The sequence below is a fragment of the Salvelinus fontinalis genome, unplaced genomic scaffold (genome assembly GCF_029448725.1).
Source record: "Salvelinus fontinalis isolate EN_2023a unplaced genomic scaffold, ASM2944872v1 scaffold_1394, whole genome shotgun sequence".
NCBI classification, from domain to species: domain Eukaryota; kingdom Metazoa; phylum Chordata; class Actinopteri; order Salmoniformes; family Salmonidae; genus Salvelinus; species Salvelinus fontinalis.
The window spans coordinates 6,283-29,248 of NW_026601603.1; the positions used below are offsets into that span (position 1 = coordinate 6,283).

The 22,966-nt window shown below is 43.4% G+C and overlaps 1 protein-coding gene across 1 annotated transcript; it reads left to right on the plus strand.

Moving 5' to 3' along the window:
* Nucleotides 1-7,123: 7,123 nt before the first annotated feature.
* Nucleotides 7,124-21,353, plus strand: LOC129849225 (mucin-5AC-like; the record flags this gene model as incomplete). Its single annotated transcript, XM_055916161.1, has 28 exons — nt 7,124-7,318; nt 9,746-9,900; nt 10,007-10,164; nt 13,775-14,036; nt 14,177-14,291; nt 14,757-14,847; nt 14,940-15,046; nt 15,177-15,390; nt 15,492-15,617; nt 15,942-16,068; nt 16,169-16,307; nt 16,475-16,585; nt 16,851-16,920; nt 17,044-17,181; nt 17,281-17,445; nt 17,552-17,646; nt 17,745-17,871; nt 18,073-18,325; nt 18,492-18,533; nt 18,783-18,894; nt 19,087-19,238; nt 19,342-19,480; nt 19,567-19,677; nt 19,818-19,997; nt 20,117-20,356; nt 20,481-20,637; nt 20,873-21,001; nt 21,206-21,353. Coding segments are annotated over exons 1-28 (4,058 nt in total), but the record flags the coding sequence as incomplete, so codon positions are not given.
* Nucleotides 21,354-22,966: the final 1,613 nt, after the last annotated feature.

Consider the following 22,966-nt stretch of genomic DNA (forward strand, 5'->3'; position numbering starts at 1 on the left):
GAGGTTCATGGCTCTGTTCAGGGGTGTCTTCGATCATCCACCAGAGGGCAGAGAGGGTGGTGACCTCCTACTCCAACTACAGCAGGATGGCCAGATCGCTGCGGAGTACCCCCTCACTTTCCGGACAGCGGAAACATCCAGAGGATGGAATGAGCCGGCGCTCCACACCCTATTCAGAAGAGGACTGCGCAAAGAGATCCAGACAGAGTTGGCCTGCCAAGACGACACCCTCTCCTTGGATGCATTCATCACGATGGCCAGCCGTCTGGATAACCTCCTTTGGGAGCGTTGTTACGCACGCCTCTGAGAAGAGGGAACGCAACTCCCTGCTATAACTCAACTCTCTGAAGTGCAAGAGGTATGGACTGTAGGTGCGAGCAAGGATGACACAAAAGCAGATTTTACCGTTTACTTGGATTTATTTTCTTACACGGTAATATGGGGAAAAGGGGCTGGACGGAACCAAAGCAAAGAAAGTAAATATCAAAGTTCCCCCTCTCCTATCTAACCTGCCTACCCACTTAACTTACCTAACTTAGCACCGTCTGGTGCCCTAACCAAAATACAGGGGGTGGTCCGCCCAGGTCTTACCTAGTGTGCCTAGACAGTAAATATACTACGGGTATATGTATGCCCGCGGGCCTCTTGCCTAAGCACTCCCAAAGTGCCTTCTCCTTCCCCCCTGGGAACAAATGAAACAGAGTAATTATTAATGATTTCACAAACACTCAAACACAGGACATAGAAAAACTGCTACCAACAACAGTACATACCACACTTTCTGATACACAACCCACACTATATCACAATCTAATTTTTCTCTCTCAATCTCCAAATCTCTACTCCAAATCTCATCTCCTCTCTCTCCTCTCAATCTTTTCTCTCTTGGACAGAACACTGGCTTTTATCTTCAGGTGGCAATGGTGATTAGAGTCAGCTGCTTCTTGACGAGGGGGCGGGGTCAGCTCCAATCACCAATTAGCCTGGGGTTGACCAATCAGCTGGTTGGGGAGTACTTCAGGAAGCCATCTCCTGAAACACACACTCAAATACAAAACAGAACACAGAAACTGGGGAACGTAACACGCCCACCACAAAAATTGCAAACGTACAGTTTGTAATAACAAAAACCAACGCTTCCCCAGTTAGTAAACCCGTGATAGAGCGTCAGCAACCACATTCGCTGAGCCCTTCCTATAGGCTATCTGTACATTATATCCTTGTACAATCAGAGCCCACCGCATAAGGCGGCGGTTCTGATTGTACATTTGCTTTAAGAACACTAAAGGATTATGGTCCTTAGTTTGATCGTTATCCAAATGTTCCATTTGAGAGGGTAACTTCTTCAGCATCCGTACCGGGTTAATACAAAGAAAAGGGAGGTAATGAAAAGTGAGGTAGCTTATTTATTACAGAATGACATGGCAAAACCCAGTAACAGCTCCTGGAGTTCCCCATGTATTCTTGTTCCTAAGCCTGACGGTACGTCCCGCTTATGCACAGACTATCGTCGAGTAAATGCAGTTACAAAGTCTGATTCTTTTCCTCTACCTCGATTAGATGACTGCATTGATAGAATTGGCTCTGCTGCTTACGTTAGTAAGTTAGATTTGTTAAAAGGTTATTGGCAGGTGCCTCTGACCTCTAGAGCTTCTGACATATCGGCTTTTGTTACGCCTGATAACTTTGTACAATACACTGTGATGCCCTTTGGCATGTGTAATGCACCTGCTACTTTTCAGCGTCTAGTTAACATTGTGTTTGCAGATGTGCCAAATTGTACTGCATACCTTGATGATGTGGTGATCCATTCGTCTACTTGGTCTGATCATCTCTCCACTTTGAAAAGTGTGTTTCAGCGGTTGGAGAATGCTTCTTTAACCCTCAATTTGGCCAAGTGTGAGTTTGGGAAGGCTACGGTGACTTACTTAGGGAAACAAGTGGGACGAGGTCAAGTGCGCCCAGTAACTGGCAAGGTGGAGGCAATTGTTGCTTTTCCTGCTCCCACGACTCGACGCCAGTTGCGCAGATTCCTAGGGATGGTAGGGTACTATCGTACATTCTGTAAGAATTTCTCGACGGTAGTAGCTCCCCTTTCATCTCTGCTTAGTCCCAAGGTACCATTTAGGTGGTCCAAGGACTGTAACCATGCGTTTGAGTCCGCTAAAGCGCTACTTTGTAGTGCCCCAGTGCTTGCCGCCCCCAACTTTGACAAACCTTTTAAGTTGGAGGTTGACGCTAGTATAGTGGGGGGGGAACTTCTTCAGCATCTCTGAATTACATAGGCGTTCACACTGCTGTAACGTATGGCGTAACTCCAACCCATCCTCCTTATCCTCCTCTAGGTCCCAGCCAGGCTTCAGCACCACCGCAGCCACACTGGAGACGGCGGGCTGGACCGGCTTACTTAAGGAGCTGTCTGGAGAGTCACGTACATAATATTCTTTTAGCATGTTAACATGACACACACGGGAAGAACGCCTTCGATCTGGAGTCTTTATCACATAATTGGTGTCACTGAGTTTCTTTTCCACCAGATATGGTCCAGAAAAACGTGCTGACAGTGATGAGCCAGGAATTGGCAACAAAACTAAAACTTGATCCCCTGGTGCAAAAGAACGGCCAACAGCCTTTTTGTCATAATGCACCTTCATGCGTTTTTGCGAAGAGGAAAGAGACTTTTGGGCTAACGCACATGCGGCGTGCAGTCTCTCCCGCATTTTACTGACATAATCCAACACATTTTTAGGGGCGCTACTGGGTGTAGGAGATAAGATATGCTCCTTCAAAACTTTCAGCGGACCCCTTGGGGTATGTCCAAACACAAGGTCAGCAGGGCTAAACCCTAAGGACTCTTGTATCGTTTCCCTAATAGCAAATAGGACAAAGGGCACCCCCTCATCCCAATCGGTACTGGTATCCATACAATACTTGCGTAGCATTGCCTTCAGCGTCTGATGCCAGCGTTCGAGAGCCCCTTGACTCTCTGGATGATACGGACTTGAGACCTGATGGGAAATACACAATGTCTTTAACACATTTGAAAACATTTTGGACATGAAGTTGGATCCCTGATCAGTTTGGATTACTTTAGGGAGTCCAAACGTAGAGAAGAACTTCACCAGTGCCTTCACCACAGTCTTAGCCGTAATAGTACGGAGAGGAATAGCCTCTGGGTATCGAGTAGCACTGCACATTATTGTTAGTAGGAACTGGTTACCTGACCTGCTTTTCGGCAATGGACCTACACAATCAACAATCACTCTTTCAAACGGTTCCCCCACCACAGGAATCGGGTAGAGCGGTGCTCTAGGAACTGTTTGATTCGCTTTCCCAGTGACTTGACATACGTGACATGTTTTACAAAATTGGACCACGTCAGACTTCAAACCTGGCCAAAAAAAATGACGAAGGACCCGGTTATAAGTCTTTGTGATCCCCAAATGTCCAGACCACGCCTGGTCATGGGCGAGTGACAGCACCTGCTGTCGGAACGGTGTAGGAACAACCACTTGACACACTTCACTCCAGTCATTAACGGTGTCATGAGCTGCCCATTTACGCATCAAAACTCCTGCTTCCATAAAGTAGGCAGTCTCTCTAGTTTTAGCTTCTTCAATGGAAATTACCGAAGCAAAACACTTACGAAGACTGGTGTCTCCTTTTTGACATTCAATCACCTTCTCAGGGGTGACAGACAAAAGAATGTCATGTAATTGGGGTGCGATTTCGCAGTCCCCTTCCTTAGTTTTTACAGGAGTAAAAACTGTCGGACTTGCAGAAGGAATACTCGGTGCATTGTCTTCTACTTCAACATTCTCAAAAATGGAACTAGCCAAATCCACCACATCTCCAAGCTTGCGAGATTGTGCCCTCGTTAAGACACAAGCAGGAAAAACATGTGGAAATGCTTGAACCAATTTCTCATCTGCAATTTTGCTTTCTGGGTTGTCTACTACCTCTAACACAGGAGTAACGTTACCACCAGCAATATCATTCCCTAATAGCAATGTGACTCCTTTTACTGGCAGTGTAGACACTACACCAACACGGAAACGTCCTGATACCAAGTCTGACACTAAGTGGACCCAGTGTAATGGTACAGGTACTGTTTTTGTCTCTATCCCCTGTAATATAACATGCGAGCCACAATACGTTTCAGGAGACCAGGGTAAAGCATCAGTAATAATTACTGACTGCGCCGCCCCGGTGTCTCGTAAGATTTTAATTGGCTTTTGATCAGCTTGTTCTCCAGTTAAGGAAACACAACCGGCAGAAATAAACGGAGCATAAACAGGATCCGGTTTCTCAAATGCTGAATCAATACCTCGGACCAACGGACGAGCCAAAGACTTGACTAAACCCAAACTTTTCCTTTTTGGGGATGGTGACTGGGACTGTTTAGGTTTATTTTTCAAAACTGGGCAGTCCGCAATCACATGACCCTTTTGGTGACAGTAAAAACATTCTCGGATCTCATGAAAAGGCTTGTCAGAGGAAAAGCGACCTGAATGAGGCACTGATGACGTAATCAGTCTACCTTCAAAACGAGGTGCACCAAAGACAGTCTTGTGTGTCAAAGCGTACTCATCTGCCAACACTGCTGCCTGGGCCAATGTCACCACTTTCTGTTCATTTAAATGAACTACAATTCTTTCAGGGAGGTTGCTTTTAAAATCCTCCAACAGCATCAACTCCCGAATATCAGCAAAGGTGTTAGCTTTGCTGGCTGAACACCATCGATTAAACAGAGACTCTTTGTCCCTAGCAAACTCAACAAAAGTACGGTGAGAGGGTTTCTTGTGGTTCCTGAAGCGCTGTCTATAGGCTTCAGGCACCAACTCATAAGCCCGCAACACGGTAGTTTTAACTGTTTCGTAATGTAAACTGTCTTCCAGGGAGAGAGCAGCTACTACTTCCTGGGCTTTCCCAGACAATTTACATTGTAACAGGAGAGGCCAAACCTCAAGTGGCCAATGGAGCGCAGCGGCCACACGCTCAAACGCAGAGAAATAGGAATCAACTTCCGACTCTCGGAATGGTGGGACTAAAGCTATATTTTTACTTACATCAAAGTGGGCTTGATGATGAGCAGCTTTTGGAGTCGTACCGGAGCCAGCATCTAGCTCTAGCTGTCGGATCCTCACCTCCTTGTCGGCTTCTATTTTCCTAATTTCAAGGTCAAAATGCATTTGTCTCTCTTTATCTTTTTGCTCCATTTCTAACGGAGCCAGCCTCACCTTCAGCCTAGCGGTCCCGTCTGAACGACCTGAAGCAGAAGATAAAGGATCGAATCGAGGCAATGTAAAGGGGGTACGAGCAACCCCTTCCTCCGCCCTGTCCTCCGACTTGGCATCAGAATGTCTACCCGTCTCCTCTCCTTGTAATGAGAGAATTCTTTCTCACTAAACCCTCCCTGACTAGCACCAAAAGCTCAGCCTTTAGGGCTTTCTCAGGGATAACAAATCCATAATGGACAGCTATAGCTATAAGGTCTACTTTTCGAAACCTCACCAAACAATCAATAGAGGGCGCTTCAATGAACTTGGAGATGGCTGAGGCAGCCATCTTGTACACAACAATCTACTGAAAACACAAACTAAACAAGTCATCCAAACTCACAACCTACCATCACACCTCAATCACTAACCACAGAGAGCTCAGTGCAGCAGGGTCCGGTGGGTTTAATGGAATCCCGGATGAGCCCCCATTATGTTACGCACGCCTCTGAGAAGAGGGAACGCAACTCCCTGCTATAACTCAACTCTCTGAAGTGCAAGAGGTATGGACTGTAGGTGCGAGCAAGGATGTCACAAAAGCAGATTTTACCGTTTACTTGGATTTATTTTCTTACACGGTAATATGGGGAAAAGGGGCTGGACGGAACCAAAGCAAAGAAAGTAAATATCAAAGTTCCCCCTCTCCTATCTAACCTGCCTACCCACTTAACCCATTAAGTGGGTAGGCAGGTTAGATAGGAGAGGGGGAACTTTGATATTTACTTTCTTTGCTTTGGTTCCGTCCAGCCCCTTTTCCCCATATTACCGTGTAAGAAAATAAATCCAAGTAAACGGTAAAATCTGCTTTTGTGTCATCCTTACTCGCACCTACAGTCCATACCTCTTGCACTTCAGAGAGTTGAGTTGTAGCAGGGAGTTGCGTTCCCTCTTCTCAGAGGCGTGCGTAACAAGCGTCGAAAGCTCCATTGCCTCTCTCCTTCCTCCATTGACCATTCTGAGTCAGAGCCTGAACCAATGGAGGTAGGGGCATACGCCTCCCCGCGGCTGAGTGACACCATCGGAGACAGCTTTGGGTCTGTCCCTATTACGGTCAGGAGGGGCACTAGCTTCAACAGTGTCCGGTATGTTCCAACCCGGGGTTCACGAGAGCAGAGGGACAGCACCGTGATCATCTGTCTACTGGGTTAGGAGTGAGTATTCCATCACTTTCTGCCAAACCCTTTCTAGTATTGATTTCACTGGCTGCCTGTCCCTCGTGTGCTGTTTCTACAGCTCTAGTGGACTCTTGCATCCTCCCTGAACATCACATCATATCTGCTTTCCTCTCCTTTTCTGGTTCAAGTGCTGGATCGTGGACCACTGGGATCCGGGACTATCACACACATCACATCACAGCACCACTCACCCTCACCGATGACCTGCTTTCCCTTCCCCTGTGGTTCCACGTCGGTAGAGAGTCCTGTGGTTGCCCTTCAGCCCAACATCCCAGAGGTATACCAAGACCTTCGGGAGGTTTTCTCCAAGACCTGTGCCATCTGTCTCCCTCCTCATTGCCCCTGGGACTGTGCCATTGATCTGTATGCAAGCTCTGCGCCTCCGTGCAGCCGCATCTACCCTCTGTCGGTGGCTGAAACCAAAGCTATGGAGGCGTATATCCATGAGGCTCCAACAGAGTTTCATTCGCAGTCCTTCTTTTTCATGGCCAAGAAGGATGGTGGGTTATGCCCATGCATTGATTACAGAGGTCTGAATTCCATCACCACAAAGTACCGCTACCCTCTCCCGTTGGTGCTCGCCACGATCAAACAACTCTTTACCAAATTGGACCTGCTGAGTGCCTACAATCAGTGATCCAGGCATTCGTCAACGAGGTGTTCTGAGACATGCTCAGATGCCAGGTGGTCGTGTATATCGATGACATCCTGGTCTACTCGGCTAACTTGGAGGATCACATCGCTCAAGTCCAAGTAGTCCTGGAACGCCTCCTGGCCAACCACCTGTATGTCAAAGCGAAGTACCAATTCCATCAGGAGTCTCCTTTTTGGATTACCAGATCGGCCTGCAAGGAGTGGTGGATGGTAAGAAGGTCGATGCTGTCAGGTCATGGCCAGTCCTAACCACCATAAAGGGGTTACAACGGATTTTGGGGTATGCCAACTTTACTGCTGTTTCATTAAGAACTTTAGCTCTATCGCCTCTCCTCAAGGGTGGTCCCCGTAAGTTGGGGTGGAGTAATGCAGCCAACGAAACCTTCCACCTACTGAAGGGACGTTTCACCTCCGCCCGTTGCTCAGATCATACACTGCCCTTCGTGGTAGAGGTGGACACTTCAGAAATGGATGTGGGGGCTGTCCTGTCCCAATGACAAGGTCATCACAGAAATTGTATCCATGTGCATATTACTCAAAGAAAATGTCTCTTGCAAAGAGGAACTATGATGTTGGAGATCGGGACCACCTGGAGGTGAAGTTGGCATTAGAGGAGGGGATACACTGGCTGGAGGGCGCCAAGGATTTCTCATCCTTACTGACCATCGGCACCTGGAATACATACGGACAGCGAGGCGGCTGAACCCGCAACAAGCAAGGTGGGCGCTTTTTTTCACTAGAGTCGACTTCACTCTGACGTATTTCCCAGCTTCAAAGAACATCAAAGCCAATGCCTTCTCCCTTCTCTACGATTCGGGAGAGGTTCCTGTCCTGAGTGCACCCATAATTCCGCCCTCTTGAGTCGTAGGCCCCGTGCTCTGGGACATAGATGTAGACATTCGCCAGGCCATGGAAGTGGAATCTGCACCTGCTACCTATCTTCCTGAGCGAACCTATGTTCCCACAGGGATAATGGATCAGCTGTGGGCCTGGGCGCACACAGCTGTCGTCGCTGGACATCCAGGTACCACCCGCACTATTCAATCTCTGGAAAGTACTGGTGGCACACCTTGGCGCAGAACATCACTCGCTATGTCAACTCCTGTTCCGTATGTGCCCAAACTAAATCTCCCAGTCACACCCTGATCGGTTTTACCTGTCCTTGTGATTGTCTCCACCCCCTCCAGGTGTCGCTTATTTTCCCCAGTGTATTTATCTCTGTGTTTCCGGTCTCTCTGTGCAAGTTTGTCTTGTATGTTTCCAAGTCAACCAGCGTTTTTCCCGTTTTCCTGCTTTTTGCATTCTCCTTTTTCTAGTCTCCCAGTTTTGACCCTTGCCTGTTTCTGGACTTTGTACCCGCCTACCTGACCATTCTCCTTACCTTGACCACGAGCCTGTCTGCCACTCTGTACCTCCTGGACTCTGATCTGGTTTTGACCTTTTTGCCTGTCCACGACCATTCTCTTGCCTACCCCTTTGGATTAATAAACATTGTAAGACTCCAACCATCTGCCTCCTGTGTCTGCATTTTGGTCTCGCCTTGTGCCTTGATACTTCCTGGCACGCTCCAGCAGGGAACTCCTTCCCCTTCCTGTGCCTCAGTGTACCTGGTCTCATCTATTGATTTGTCACTGATCTCCCCTCTGATGGTTTCACCACGATTTTGGTGGTTGTGGACAGATTCTCTAAATCCTGCAGTTTTATCACTCTTTCTGGTCTCCCTGCCACTCTCCGGGTTGCTGCGGGACTGTTCCAGCAGGTCTTTGATAAGAGAATTGTGTTCTCAAGGTATATAACCCAATTTAATTATATTACTCAGTCTGCAAACCAGAAACAGACGGAGGCCCAGCTAAAATAGTCAAAAAGGTTTATTCACGGGAACGTTCCAAAGTCAAGAATACAAAACAATTCATTTTATACTGACTTCTCACGCCCACACATTCACACAACCAAACGCACACACATACACACAACCATACACACACACATAACCATACGCACACGCATGTCCTGCTACCCAGCCGACAGAGATTAGTGACCTTGTCCTTGAGACGTACTCCCCGTTCTCTCCCAAATCTCTAGTCAGGTCGGCACCAAGCTTAGACAGTCTGCGTTTAAAATACCATAAAGACATATTGTCTTTACCCTAATTCTGACTAGGAATACACATTTATTGATTATGATTTTATACATTCTAATCAATTCCATACAATTATATGTTTCAGAATATTCAGCGGAATATTCGAATCATTCAATTAACAGATAATTTTCACCTATCAGTCTTCCAGCAATAAAATTCCGGAGGACATCGTCTCCGACCGTGGCCCCAAATTCACTTCACGGGTATGGAAAGCCTTCATGGAGAAGCTGGGGTCATGGTCAGCCTCACTTCTGGGTACTGGCCTCCGTCTAACGGGCAGGTGGAGAGGATGAACCAGGAGCTGGGGAGGTTCCTGAGGAGTCACTGCCAGGACCGGCAGGGGGAGTGGGCCCAATTCCTTTCCTGGGCGGAGTACGCCCACAATCCATTGCTTCACCAATCCAACGGGCTGACTGCCTTCCAGTGTGTTCTGGGATACCAGCCACCCCTGGCTCCATGGACCCTGAGCCTGATCAAAGCTCCTGGGGTGAACTAAGGAGGTTTTGAACGATGCCCAGGTGAGGCTCCAGCAGGCCCTCCACAGCCAAAAGGAGCAGGCTGATCGCCACCGCAGTGAGGCTCCCGTGTTCGCGTCTGGATCTCCACCAGGAACCTCCCACTCTGCCTGCCCCTGTATGAAGCTGAGCCCCCAGTTTGTGGGGCTGTTCAAGGTTCTCCGGAGGGTCAACAAGGTAACATATAGATTACAGCCCCCCACTAACTACCGGCTGTCACCCTTTTCATGTTTCCTCCCTCAGGCTGGTGGTTCCTGGTCCCCTGGCTGATGCCGTCCCCCACAACATCCCTCCACCTCCCCTGGACATCGAGGGGAGCCCTGCCTATGTCATCAGATCCCTCGTGGTCTCCCAACGTCATGGGGGCCGACTCCAGTACCTGGTGGACTGGGAGGAGTACGGTCCAGAGGAGCGGTGTTGGGTCCCGGTGGACGATATTCTATATTGCTGAGATTTCCCCCTTCGCCCACTGGCCTGCCCCTCGCCCTCGGGGACGTCCCCCTGACCGGCATCCCCCTGGGGCTGGAGCCGCGCGGCAGGGCTTTCTGTCTACTCCCACACCTGGACTTTATCACTACCTTGATTATTTCCCCTTTATCTAGCACTCTGTAGCCTCACTCATCAGGCAGTATTGGTTCTGTTTTCTTGTCCAGACACTTCTTTTGTTTTGTATCTCTTTATGTTCGTTATTAAACTCACCAACTGCACCTGCTTCCAGACTCCCTGCATCTCCGTTACAGGCATGCAGGTGTAGCAAACTTCTTTAATGGGTTTTTAGTAAAATGTCTACTTTTTGGTCATTTAGTAATAGAAAATGGAGCATATTTCCATTATGTTGAGACATTACATTATTTTAATGTATGCTTAAAGTGAGGGTTTGAAGGTGTGTCTAAACTTAACAATAACCATAAACCTTAAAATGGCAACCACCAATTGAACAGGGATGGTTTGGTTTGACAAAACAAATTATGTTTGGAAAATGTAAATTTGGAAAATGTAGATAGTACCTATGCTGTTGCAAATTTAACTTATGCTACTAAAGCTATTTGCTACATACCAACTAGTCATTCCTGTTGAATTTAAACATTTTGAAACCAAAAAGAATAGGTTGATAGACTTATATGAAAGCTGGAATGATTAACATAGTTGTGAAGAAATGCACATCAGTGTGTCAAAATTATTTTGAAAACAATGGCTCTTCTTTTTTTAATCAGGATGCAGTTCCTGGATCAGCTTGGTGAGTCACACTAGTCCATGAATACTAACTATGAATACAAATAGTATAATCACTCCTTTGAGCAACAGCAGAGAGACAAATGTTTGCATTTGGACAATGTGTGCTCAAGTTACTGAGCCAAAAAAGTGGGTTAATGTATTATTCATTCGTTATATATTGCCCGAGTTTGGGATGGCCATGAAGATACACATTTTTGTTCTATCAAACCTCACTACTTATTATGAATGTATCTGTAATTATACATTAAAATCTACATTACATAAAGAAAAAGCATGTATTGTATTGTGGACCCCAGGAGGAGTATCTGCTGCTTTCAGAATAAGGGGGATCCTAAAACAATACCAAATGCTTAAACCACTGGAGTTGAGATGCTGCCTGAGATACTGAATGAGGAAGGAAAGGAAATCACATAAGACTAAGTAAATTATCTTGCGCAATATAGATGTGTAGGTCTATAATAAAGGACGTTATGAACCACCTGAGTTTATAATAACAATAGGGGTACACAAATAATCCCAATAATAGAATACCTAATGAAAACAGCTAAATCTGTATGTAAATGCTCATGCTTAATGTACTGTTAATGTACTGAAAAACCTCATAAGACAGAACATTGAAGTCTTAAAGTCATCATTGAGTCATGTTTAACCTGTGGCCCCACCTTTGTGCTAACCTTTAAGGTCCCTCCTCAAATACAGGTGGTTATAAAGACCAGATCCATCCTAAGCACCACTCTCATATCACCTGTGTAGGACCTGTTCACTTCCCACAGGATCACCATGGGGACAACCAAGGATACACCGATATGGAGGCTGATATGCCTGGCACTACTGATCAGATCAACACAAACAGGTTGGTAGAATATTCATTCATTTGCCTAAATAAGAAACATTTCTGATTATTATTAGAATACAATTATTCTACATTTTTAAAAGTCTTACAAATCTGTAACATCTACATATTATGTCATAAATCAGACTGAATGTTAATTACAAATAGTAAGTATTCAGGACAACACCAAATTATTATGATTATTGATACTTGCAATGTATGTATGGAAGAATGTCATCGACATACAAGTCTATGTTAATTCAGCAGGTCTATAGGTTCAAAATCTGTAACCGCAAGTTTAGTTTACAAATATATCCGATCAATATATGATTAGGTGACTTTCAGATTTGATAATATATGTAAATATGTTATGCAAAATGTCATTATCAAAAAAAATATGTATTAGCTATTCAGAAATGTACTAACACACAGAACATGTATTACATGTATTATACAAGCATTTTGAAGAATTCAACAGTCGGCTTACAGTAGCAGTTTCTACGCAATCAGTAATAACGGTTTCCCTGTTTTCTGCTTTTAGGCAGCAAACACATTTACTACGATCATATTATTACATTATTCATTGAAATGTTCATCCTATTTCTGTTCCCTATACACATTTGTTTATGAGATTGTTTCCATCTAAATTTGAAAATGTTACACATTAGTGGTGAAACATCTGTAAACGTATAGAAATTGTTCTCATTAGTGATTGTTATCATGAGTGGTTGTAGCATAGTTTATAGTGTTATAAATACATAAAGCACTCCCCACACTGTGTGTGTGTTAGTACTTTTGAAAAAAACGTTTGATCTGGCATGAAAACAAGAACAGAATACAAACTCAAATGTATATCTTTAAAATAACAGTTGTGGTAAGCAAGTCTGTGTAACGGCTTTCGTCTGTGGAAGGAAGAGAGGACCAAAGCGCAGCGTAGTTAGTGTTCATCTTAATTTAATGAATCCAAAACTTAACACTACAAAATACAAAAACAACAAACGTGAAAACCGAAACAGTTCTATCTGGTGCAGACACACAAAGACTGAAGACAACCTCCCACAAAACCCAACACAAAACAGGCTACCTACATATGGTTCCCAATCAGAGACAACACAAAACACCTGCCTCTGATTGAGAACCATATCAGGCCCAACACAGAAATAGGAAAACATAGAAATACAAAACAAAGACTGCCCACCCCAACTCACGCCCTGACCATACTAAATAAAGACAAAACAAAGGAAATAAAGGTCAGAACGTGACAGTCTGATGTCTGGTATTACTCAAATAACAGGACAGGAAACTGATAGGAAACATCTGATGCCTAAATATGTAAAATAGGAACTGAACAGTAATCGGGATTCAATATGTTTAGTTTACAAAGCAGATGACATTTGATTATGGAATCTTTAGCTCCGTTTTATTTGTCAGAGGACCTGCAGGGCTGAGCTTTCCAAAAGCTTTGACCACACCTATGCGATTCAAAGAACATCAAAGTACTGTAGTTCAGGCACAGAATACTCCGCAAACGCAGGAACATTCCCTTTAAAATTAAAGTGCATGATATCGCCGAAGTTCAGCGCTACGGACTGATTGGAGCCTTAGGTTCACTGTAAATATTGAATGGGTCACATCATGCCTCAAATGTCCCTCTGTCTGGACATACTGCTGTGCAAATCAAATACACTTCTAAAAGCGCAGTGCAACAATCTATATCTGCAATGATTGAATTCCATCCGTAATGTACATATAATATTGTAAAATATTAATGAATTGCTTTTATTTCAGTAAGCCCCACCACAAGTGTAACAATCATCCCGACAATGACCACGACGATACCCACATTTTCAGGTAAACGACTGACTGAATGCACACCAAATAAATGACTGAGTATCCATCAATAAGCTAAGAAGGAACTGACATTTGTATTCCTTGTCCCTAAGGAGTGAATGCCTCACACAATGACCAGGTCTGCAGCACATGGGGTAACTACCATTTCAAGACCTTCGACGGGTACTTTTTCCAGCTCCCCTCCACCTGCAACCATGTTGTGACCTCACTGTGTAAGAGCAGCTATGAGGCTTTCAACATCCAGATGAGGCGGCAGGTGGTGGACAACCAGCCCACCATTAGCAAGATCACCATGAAGCTGGATGGTGTAGTGGTGGAGCTATCCAAGGGTGTTGTTGTAGTCAATGGGCATACGTGAGTTTCCCTGTCATTTGACTTATACGCCATTCTGCAAGCACCTCTCTTGAGGATTTTATGTGCTACATTCTGGAGTTTAATAAACATTACAATCATAATGTATAGGATGACCTTTAAGTATCTTCTTCCTCCTGAAGGGTGACCCTGCCGTTCAGCTTGTCTGGAGTCAGCATCGTGAAGACTACATCCAATGTGAAGGTCGTAGCCAAACTGGGGCTGGTTGCTGTTTGGAACAAGGATGACTCCCTAATGGTAAAATACCTGCTTTTCTAACTTTCCTCTTCAATGGTTGATTAGTTAATAATGCTACATTTTTTCTTTAGATTAAAAGCATAAAATCTTTGCCGTCAATGGCATTGATCAGCAGTTGATTGTGAGTGAAAGACACCTATTTTTGGCTGCACTTTGTCTCATGTTGGCTGTAGCACTGTCTACTCACCTCCAGATATGTTAACATTGAAAGGCAGAATTACCTGAAGAACGAGGATGAATTTAACAGGATCTGTGAAGATGTATAGGCTATACACACACAGGCTCATGTTCCAATGTTTATTTGATGAAGTGTTTGCAAATACTTGTAGATTTTAATTAGATTTTCTGTCACTACCTAATATAAAGACTAACAAAACGAAAGGTTTTAAACGTGGAGGACAGCCAAGACTTAGAACATGTGAATTTTTTGTTTTACTAAACACCTTGCGTCTGGTCATTCTACAGATTGAAATGAACGAGAAGTACAGAAACCAGACCTGCGGACTGTGTGGTGACTTCAATGAAGTCCAAACATACAACGAGTTCATCATCAATGGTAAAATAAAAAATCTGACCAAACTATTGAAATGTACCTACATTACATACTGTAGGTGGATAAGCTAATTGTCCATGTCTGTGTTGTTGCAGGTGGGAAACTCTCTAGCTCTGACTATGGAAACCTCTGGAAACTGGATGGTCCTCTGGAAGTCTGTGAGGAGCCTACGCTAACTTCTGAGGAGAGTTGTGGAGATGAGGTATTCCATTTCACACCACAGAAGAAGAATACAAAACAATATTAATAGAAATTAGAAATGGCAATTAATCCATGTGATCCATCAAATGTTTTCTATATGGTAACCTTTTGTGGTTTGTCTCTATTTGTAGGAATTTTGTCAGCAGCTGTTCTCCAGTGCAGCTTTCAGTAGCTGCACTAATTATTTGGACAAGGACGCCTTCGTCGAGACCTGCCTGGCTGACCTGTGCCACTGTGATAACAGCACCAACTCCTTCTGCCTGTGCAACACCATCTCAGAGTACTCCCGTCAGTGTGTTCACGCAGGGGGGAAGCCCCAGCAATGGAGGACTGAACAGTTCTGCTGTAAGCATGCAGATACTCTTCAACATGCCCACCAAACACTTAATGATCATGTTCACAATCTATTTTAAGGAAACTGTTAATCACAATGTTTATTTTCTCAGATAAGACATGCCCCTACAACATGGAGTACCAGGAGTGTGGAAGCCCCTGTGTTGACACCTGCTCCAACCCAGAGGCCAGCCAGTTGTGTGAAGACCACTGTACAGGCGGCTGCTTCTGTCCTCTAGGTACCACATAGGTTCAACTCTGTTGTACAAGTTAACCTTAAGCACATCATGAAAACACCACACTTTTACCCATTATGCCTTTTATGTCAATGTGTGCAAAGTATCTGAGTAAGGTGACAAAGGGAGGAGTAAATAATGAATGTTTTTCTCAGTTAGTTCTTGGAGTCAGTGCAGTTTTCTGTGTAAAGTAAACATTAGAGTAACATTCCTTACTGAATGCAGTTATAGCAATCTCTTAAACAGTGAAAAGGAATAATTTTCTGTCAGGAACTAAAATCTTTCTGAATATTGTCTTAAAATTCTGTCTGATCTCTCACCAAATAGGTACTGTTTTCGATGATGTCAACAACAGTGGCTGTATTCCAGTGAGCGAATGCCGTTGTGTCCACAATGGACAATTATACAAATCTGGAGAATCTTACACCAGCAACTGTAAAGAATGGTATGCCAAGTACATCATCTGATTTAAACATGACATATCCCATGCCTCATTTTCATGAATCATGCCAAATCATTCCAAACAGATGAGCCTGTATAAATGTTCCCTTTAGCACCTGTGCTGGTGGTCAGTGGGCCTGTACAGACAAGGACTGTCCTGGGACCTGCTCTGTGGAGGGAGGATCCCACATCAACACCTATGATGGGAAAGCCTACACCTTCCATGGGGACTGCTCTTACATTCTGACCAAGGTCAGTGCAACTGGTGCAGCATAGCAAAGCAATATAAACTAGTATAAAATATTCACAACTTTTCAGTGCAAAGGTTAGGTAAATAGCTTTTCCAAAGGGGTCATTCTTTAAGTGAGTCACTCTCATTTCATGTTTGTGCCTTCAAACTCATGCTTGTTTTTTTTCAGCAATGCAATGGAACTGAATTCACCGTGCTGGGAGATATTGTGAAGTGTGGGTTGACTGACACTGAGACGTGTATGAGGGCTGTTACCCTTTCCCTCTCCAGCAGATCCACCGTAAGGCAACTCTCCAAATATGTTTCAGAGCAAATAACACAATGACCTGTCAATTCATTTCCAAGCAAAACCGCTTTTAGTCAACCTTTTTGACTAAACACACAATAAGGTTATTTAAAATTGCCCTGATTTGGCAAATATTGCCTGGCTGTTTGCAATCTTTTCAAGTGCTCATGCATGGTAATGTTTGTGTCTTGAGGGGATTGTTCAATAAATATTTATTTTTTTCAATTTTATAGAATCCATTATCTTTTCTAATTCACAGGTGATCCGAGTCCAGTCATGTGGAAGTGTTTTTGTAAATCAGATTCTTTCTCAGCTCCCACTCAATACAGGTGAGACAATCCATTGGAATGCCAAATTAAACTGTAGTGTGGATCCGTGTATGAACACCATATCATTTATATTCACTAGATGAAGCCTTAATGATGTCCCTCTATTTATTTCATGTATTGCAGCTGAAGTGACCGTCTTCAAGCCCTCCTCATTCTACATTGTTATACAGACAACTCTTGGAGTTCAACTTCAGATCCAGCTTTCACCAGTTATGCAGATCTACATAACTGCCATCTCATCCTACAAAGGAACAACCTGTGGTATGCTTCAGATTCATCCACCAGTTTCATACCTTTTTCTTCAGTATCTCTATTCATAAAAATATAATACATCATATGGCTTCAATTATTTTTCCACAGGCCTTTGCGGAAACTACAATGATGTTCAGGCAGATGAGTTCAGAGTCATCAGTGGGTTGGTGGAGGGCACAGCTGTAGCTTTTGCCAACACATGGAAGACCATGTCTAGCTGCCCCGATGTCAAGACTAGCTTTGAAAACCCCTGCAGTTTGAGCATTGAAAATGGTACATATTTATTAAGCCTACAGATGAATCACTTGTTGAATGATTATAACAAATGTATATGAGATAGTATATCCATATGTTGAAATTATGATTGTCTTTTTCACAGAGAAATATGCCCAGCACTGGTGTTCCATGTTATCGGATCCTAAAGGAGTGTTCTCCCCTTGTCATTCTGAAATTAGACCTGACACCTACAAAACCGTAAGTTAGTTAAGAAGGATACAATCACAAAGTAAAACCATTATACTCTTATGTGATGAGGTTATAGTCTTGACACACTTTGACCCTTTTTCCAACAGAACTGCATGTATGACAGCTGTAACTGTGAGAAGAGTGAGGACTGCATGTGTGCTGCCGTCTCCTCTTATGTCCACGCGTGTGCTGCCGAGGGTATCCAGCTCAGCGGCTGGAGAGACACTATCTGCAGTGAGTAGACAGCACGGCATCAATGTGTGATTTTAATAAGTGCTGCAAATTGATTACAATAGAATGATTTACTGAAACAACAACCGTAGGGTTGAGTTACTAAATACAAATAACCTGAATAAATAACTGCACAAATACAAAGATATAAGGAAACAAAAAATGGTCTTGCTAATACTACTCATATCTAATTACTTTTCTCAGATAAATTTGCCACTTGCCCCAGTCAAACAGTTTATACCTACAACATGACCAGCTGTGGACGCACCTGCCGCTCCCTGAGCATGACAGACCAATCTTGCCAGGTGGAGTTTGTTCCGGTGGACGGCTGTGGCTGCGCAGAGGGCACCTACATGGACGAGGCTGCCAAGTGTGTTGCCCCCACCAACTGTCCCTGCTATGACAAGGGCTCGGTGGTCCCTGCAGGAGAGACTATCAGCAGAGACGGTGCCACCTGGTAAGCACCTCCCTCATACGTATAAAGCTAGGAGACCAAAATAAATACAAGTACTAATGAAACTTGATGGATATATTCAATGCTGTGAATTAAATTATGGCATAATGATATTTGCTGTTCATTTGATTATCTAACTATAACTATTAATACTGTAACTGTTTTACAGCACTTGCAGACAAGGGACACTGAGTTGCACTGGGGGAGCAAGACTATTTAGTAAGTTTTATGTTCTTTGCTTCCAATTTAGTAGTTATTTATAGAATATATGGTTCGATATTATTTAACTTTACATGTATCCTTCACAAAACAGGTACATTTGAAATGAACCAAGAGGATTCAAGCAATTCATGTAAGACAATGTGATTAATTATGATGAATGTGGATATTTCTGGATATATGACAATTATATTCTGCTTGTTTGAGAATTGAAAACCGTTTTTTAAAACTTGTATTCTCATATATCCCCAGTATGCACACTGCCTATGGTTTTCTTCAACTGCTCAACTGCACCTCCAGGAGCTTCAGGTTCAGAGTGTCAGAAGAGCTGCAAAACTCTGGATATGACATGTGTGAGTCCCCCATTCACTCTAAATGGGATTGTCAAACACTGAGACTATTATACAGATTCGTGTTGAATAAACAAAATCCTTGGAAAATCGAAATTGTCAAATAGACACGCCCCCTGCATACAAAAACATAGTCCACATCTCTTTCATTTGCCATGACTTATTTATGTACTTTGTTTGGTTAAATCCCTTTAGATTAGCACAGAGTGCACATCAGGTTGTATGTGCCCCAACGGACTGGTGTCTGATGGGAATGGAGACTGCATCAAGGAGGAACTTTGTCCTTGTTCTCACAATGGAGCTACTTACCAAGCTGGAGAGACCCTTAAGGTTGACTGCAATACATGGTATGCCTGTTTTGTGTTTTACAACTCATGGGGGAGAAAACATATGGAACACAGACTTACAAATAATGAAAAACCTGACATTATATGTGTGTGTTGTTCACAGTACTTGCAAGGACAGACAATGGCAGTGTACCACACATCTTTGTGATGGGGTTTGTGCAATCTATGGAGAGGGTCACTATATCACCTTTGATGAGAAAAGGTTCAACTTTAATGGAAACTGTGAATACACTCTCATTCAGGTTTGTGTCTCTTTATTTGGTAGAATTGTATCAGCATTGAAAAGTGTGAATTTTAAACATATTAAGAATATTCTCCTTTCGCACAGGACTACTGTGGCAATACTAATGGCAGTGGCAGCTTCAGAGTTCTCACTGAGAATGTTCCTTGTGGAACTAAAGGCACCACCTGCTCCAAGACCATTAAGCTCTTCCTGGGGGTAATGAGCAACTTGACTTCACACAATACTGTACATTCCATCCCTCATGTAAAGAAAAATCAACAAATCATCAACCAAACATCAGGTTGAGATCCGATTTTAGACCAAGTTATGTATGAAAACATATTTCTCTTCTTCAGACCAGTGAGCTAATACTGGCAGATGGGAACGCTCAAGTTATCAGGAGTACTCCAGAAGAGCAGTTTCCTAAACAGATCAGCCTTCTGGGGAATTATCTGGTCATTGAAGTCAAAAGTGGTCTAATCCTCATGTGGGACAAGAAGACCAGTCTCTTTATCAAGCTTAGCCCACAATACCAGGTACATTAAGATTCTCTGATGAAGAAATGAATTCAGAATTCAGTCAAAACTGATATTACCAAGACTTTTGTAGAACCCTGCCAAATCAATCATTTTCATTCATGATCTCTTTTCTTCAGGGGCAAGTGTGTGGTCTGTGTGGAAACTATGATGGCAACGCAAACAATGACTTCACCACTAGAGCCCAAGCGACTGTTGTTGATCCGGTGGAATTTGGAAACAGCTGGAAAGTTTCATCAAGCTGCCCAAGTGTATCCGCTGTAGTGCACCCATGTGCCTCCAACCCGTACAGAGCGTCTTGGGCCCAGAAACAGTGCAGCATCATTAAGAGTGATGTCTTCGCAGCCTGCCAGAACCAGGTATGGATATATTCAACTAGGATATACTACTAGTAAGATATGTGGATTTATCTTTTGTGGACAAAGAAATGTACTTCACCATGCAACTTCTGTATATCTTACAACACATTTCTGTGCTTTTAAGGTGGACCCCTCTCCTTTCTACGATGCTTGTGTGAGAGACTCATGTGCTTGTGACAGTGGTGGAGACTGTGAGTGCTTCTGTACCGCTGTGGCAGCTTATGCAAAGGCCTGCAATGAAGCTGGAGCCTGCGTAGCCTGGAGAACCCCTCGAATTTGCCGTAAGTTTCTTCACAATCAACAGTGAAGTCTGAGCTGAGTAAAATCAAGGTTGAATTGAAAAATGTTTGGTTCTGGTCTGGAACGTGATTTTTAACTACATTAAGGCGCTTGTCAAATCAATACTGGACTAGGTTGACATTATCATATAGGACAGTTGATCATGGAAAGGCATCATTATTCTAGTTCAAATAATGACAACATTTTTGTCCACCATGTTTTGTCCACCACAAACAGCACTGTTCTGTGATTACTACAACCCCACTGGAGAATGTGAGTGGCACTACAAGGCATGTGGAGCTCAGTGTATGAAGACCTGCAGAAACCCTTCCGGAGACTGTTCTAGTTTAATACCAGCATTGGAAGGTAGGGATATGACCGTCTAACTCATATTTTGTCTCATTTTGGATATTATTTCTGAATAACAATTGTAACTGAAACTGACCCCAACAATTGTTATACATCTACATGCTGTGTGTCTGAGCAGCCTCAGGCTACATTTACCTGACTACTGTTATCCTTAACAAGACTTGACCTTTTGTAACCTCTTGGCTATTGTGCTTATTACAGGCTGCTATCCTAACTGTCCTGCGGCACAACCTTACTTCAATGAGGAGACAATGAAGTGTGTGAAGAGGGAACAATGTGGCTGTTATGACTATGAAGGAAACCAGTACACCAATGGACAGAATCTTCCGGCACAAAATTGTGAAACATGGTATGTTTGAATAAATCAGTTCACAGTACCTGTACTATTTCAGAGCCTATTCTGAATGTTACAACTGTGAAAGTATTAGGTTTTCTGTTTTGCGTGAATTTTAGGGAAGAAGTTGGGTAGGGGTTTGTCTAAGATGGGAAGGTCATGCTAGTTTTTCCATAGTGATGCCAATTATGGCTATATTGCAATCTGAAAACGTGCCCTGCTCCCTAACCATTTCACAACTTACAGTACTTTATTACCAAGCCCTGACTAGTTTAACCTCTATAATGGTATTTTGAACAAAAATGTATATCTTATTCAGTTGAAACTGGGAATAATTCAAATGTTTAAATTATTTTTCTTCTTTTAATAAAGCACCTGTACAATGACTGGAGTGAGTTGTAGTTATAATGTAAATGGTAAGGATGACATCCCCAAATAAAAGTAACATATTTAGCAATGACCAAAGCAACATTGATTAAATCTAATTGTAAAATACTTTGCCCCCTGCAGATTGTACATGCTTGCATAATGGTAAACAACAGCCATATGGAGCAACCCTCTACAATACAACAGATGGGATTGGTAACTGCATAGTTGCTGTTTGTGCTGCAAACGGAACCATTACCAGGAACATTTCCCCTTGTAAAGTGACCACAACTCCAGTACCAACCACAACTTCCCCTCTGACCACAACAACAACAACACAGGTCTCTACGACAACACTAAAGCCCACAACTGTTTTCCACTTCTCAACACCTGGTAAGCAGCGAAACTCTTGAATGATTAAAGTGCAGCCAGATTAAAAAAAATATCATAGTGATAAATGGCAATCTTGATGGCAATTAATAGAAATTGGTATGTAACGTGTTAGTAAATGCCTTTTCGGGTCCCCTGAACGGACCCGAGGACAATCAAACTCGGACAAGAACGGACCCAAGAACAATTATACCCAAACCCGATGACAACCAGTTCCTAGATCCGACCCATACCCTATGGGGTCTGGGTCTAGACAAAACCCGATTGGACCCAAGTATCAAAAAATTACGTTTATAAGCCAAGTTTCTCCACTGGTTAACAAAAAGGACTTTATATTTTGCCTTCTATAAGTATGTAATTCAACCTTATTAACGTAATTTAAATATGCTATAGGCTAAGCAGAGCTTTAAATGGGTAATTTCGGGTCCACTCAGGTTTATTAGCTTTACTTACAATTGACTCGAGACCTGATGACAATCAAACAGGAATCGACCCGAACCCGGGTAAAACTTTGCATTTTGGACACGGACCCGCTCGGGTCACATGTGGTGTCTTGAGTATTTGGGTTTGGGTGGACCCGTGAAGACTTCTAGGTGATAATGATAAGTTTAAATCATATTAACGATATGTTAAAATGTAGCATTGTAAATACGATCTATTTGGTAAACTAAAATGTTATTTTTCTGGACGAGTTAACTAAGGAAATATATTTTTCAAAAACAGAACCAACATCAACATGGTCTTCAACAACAATGGAGACCACAACAACTACGGTACCCTCAACAAGTGGAGAAGAAGCTACATCGACCACAGCTGAAACTTCAACAAAGGAAGAAACAACAACTGAGACCAGCACATCAACAAAGCCACCT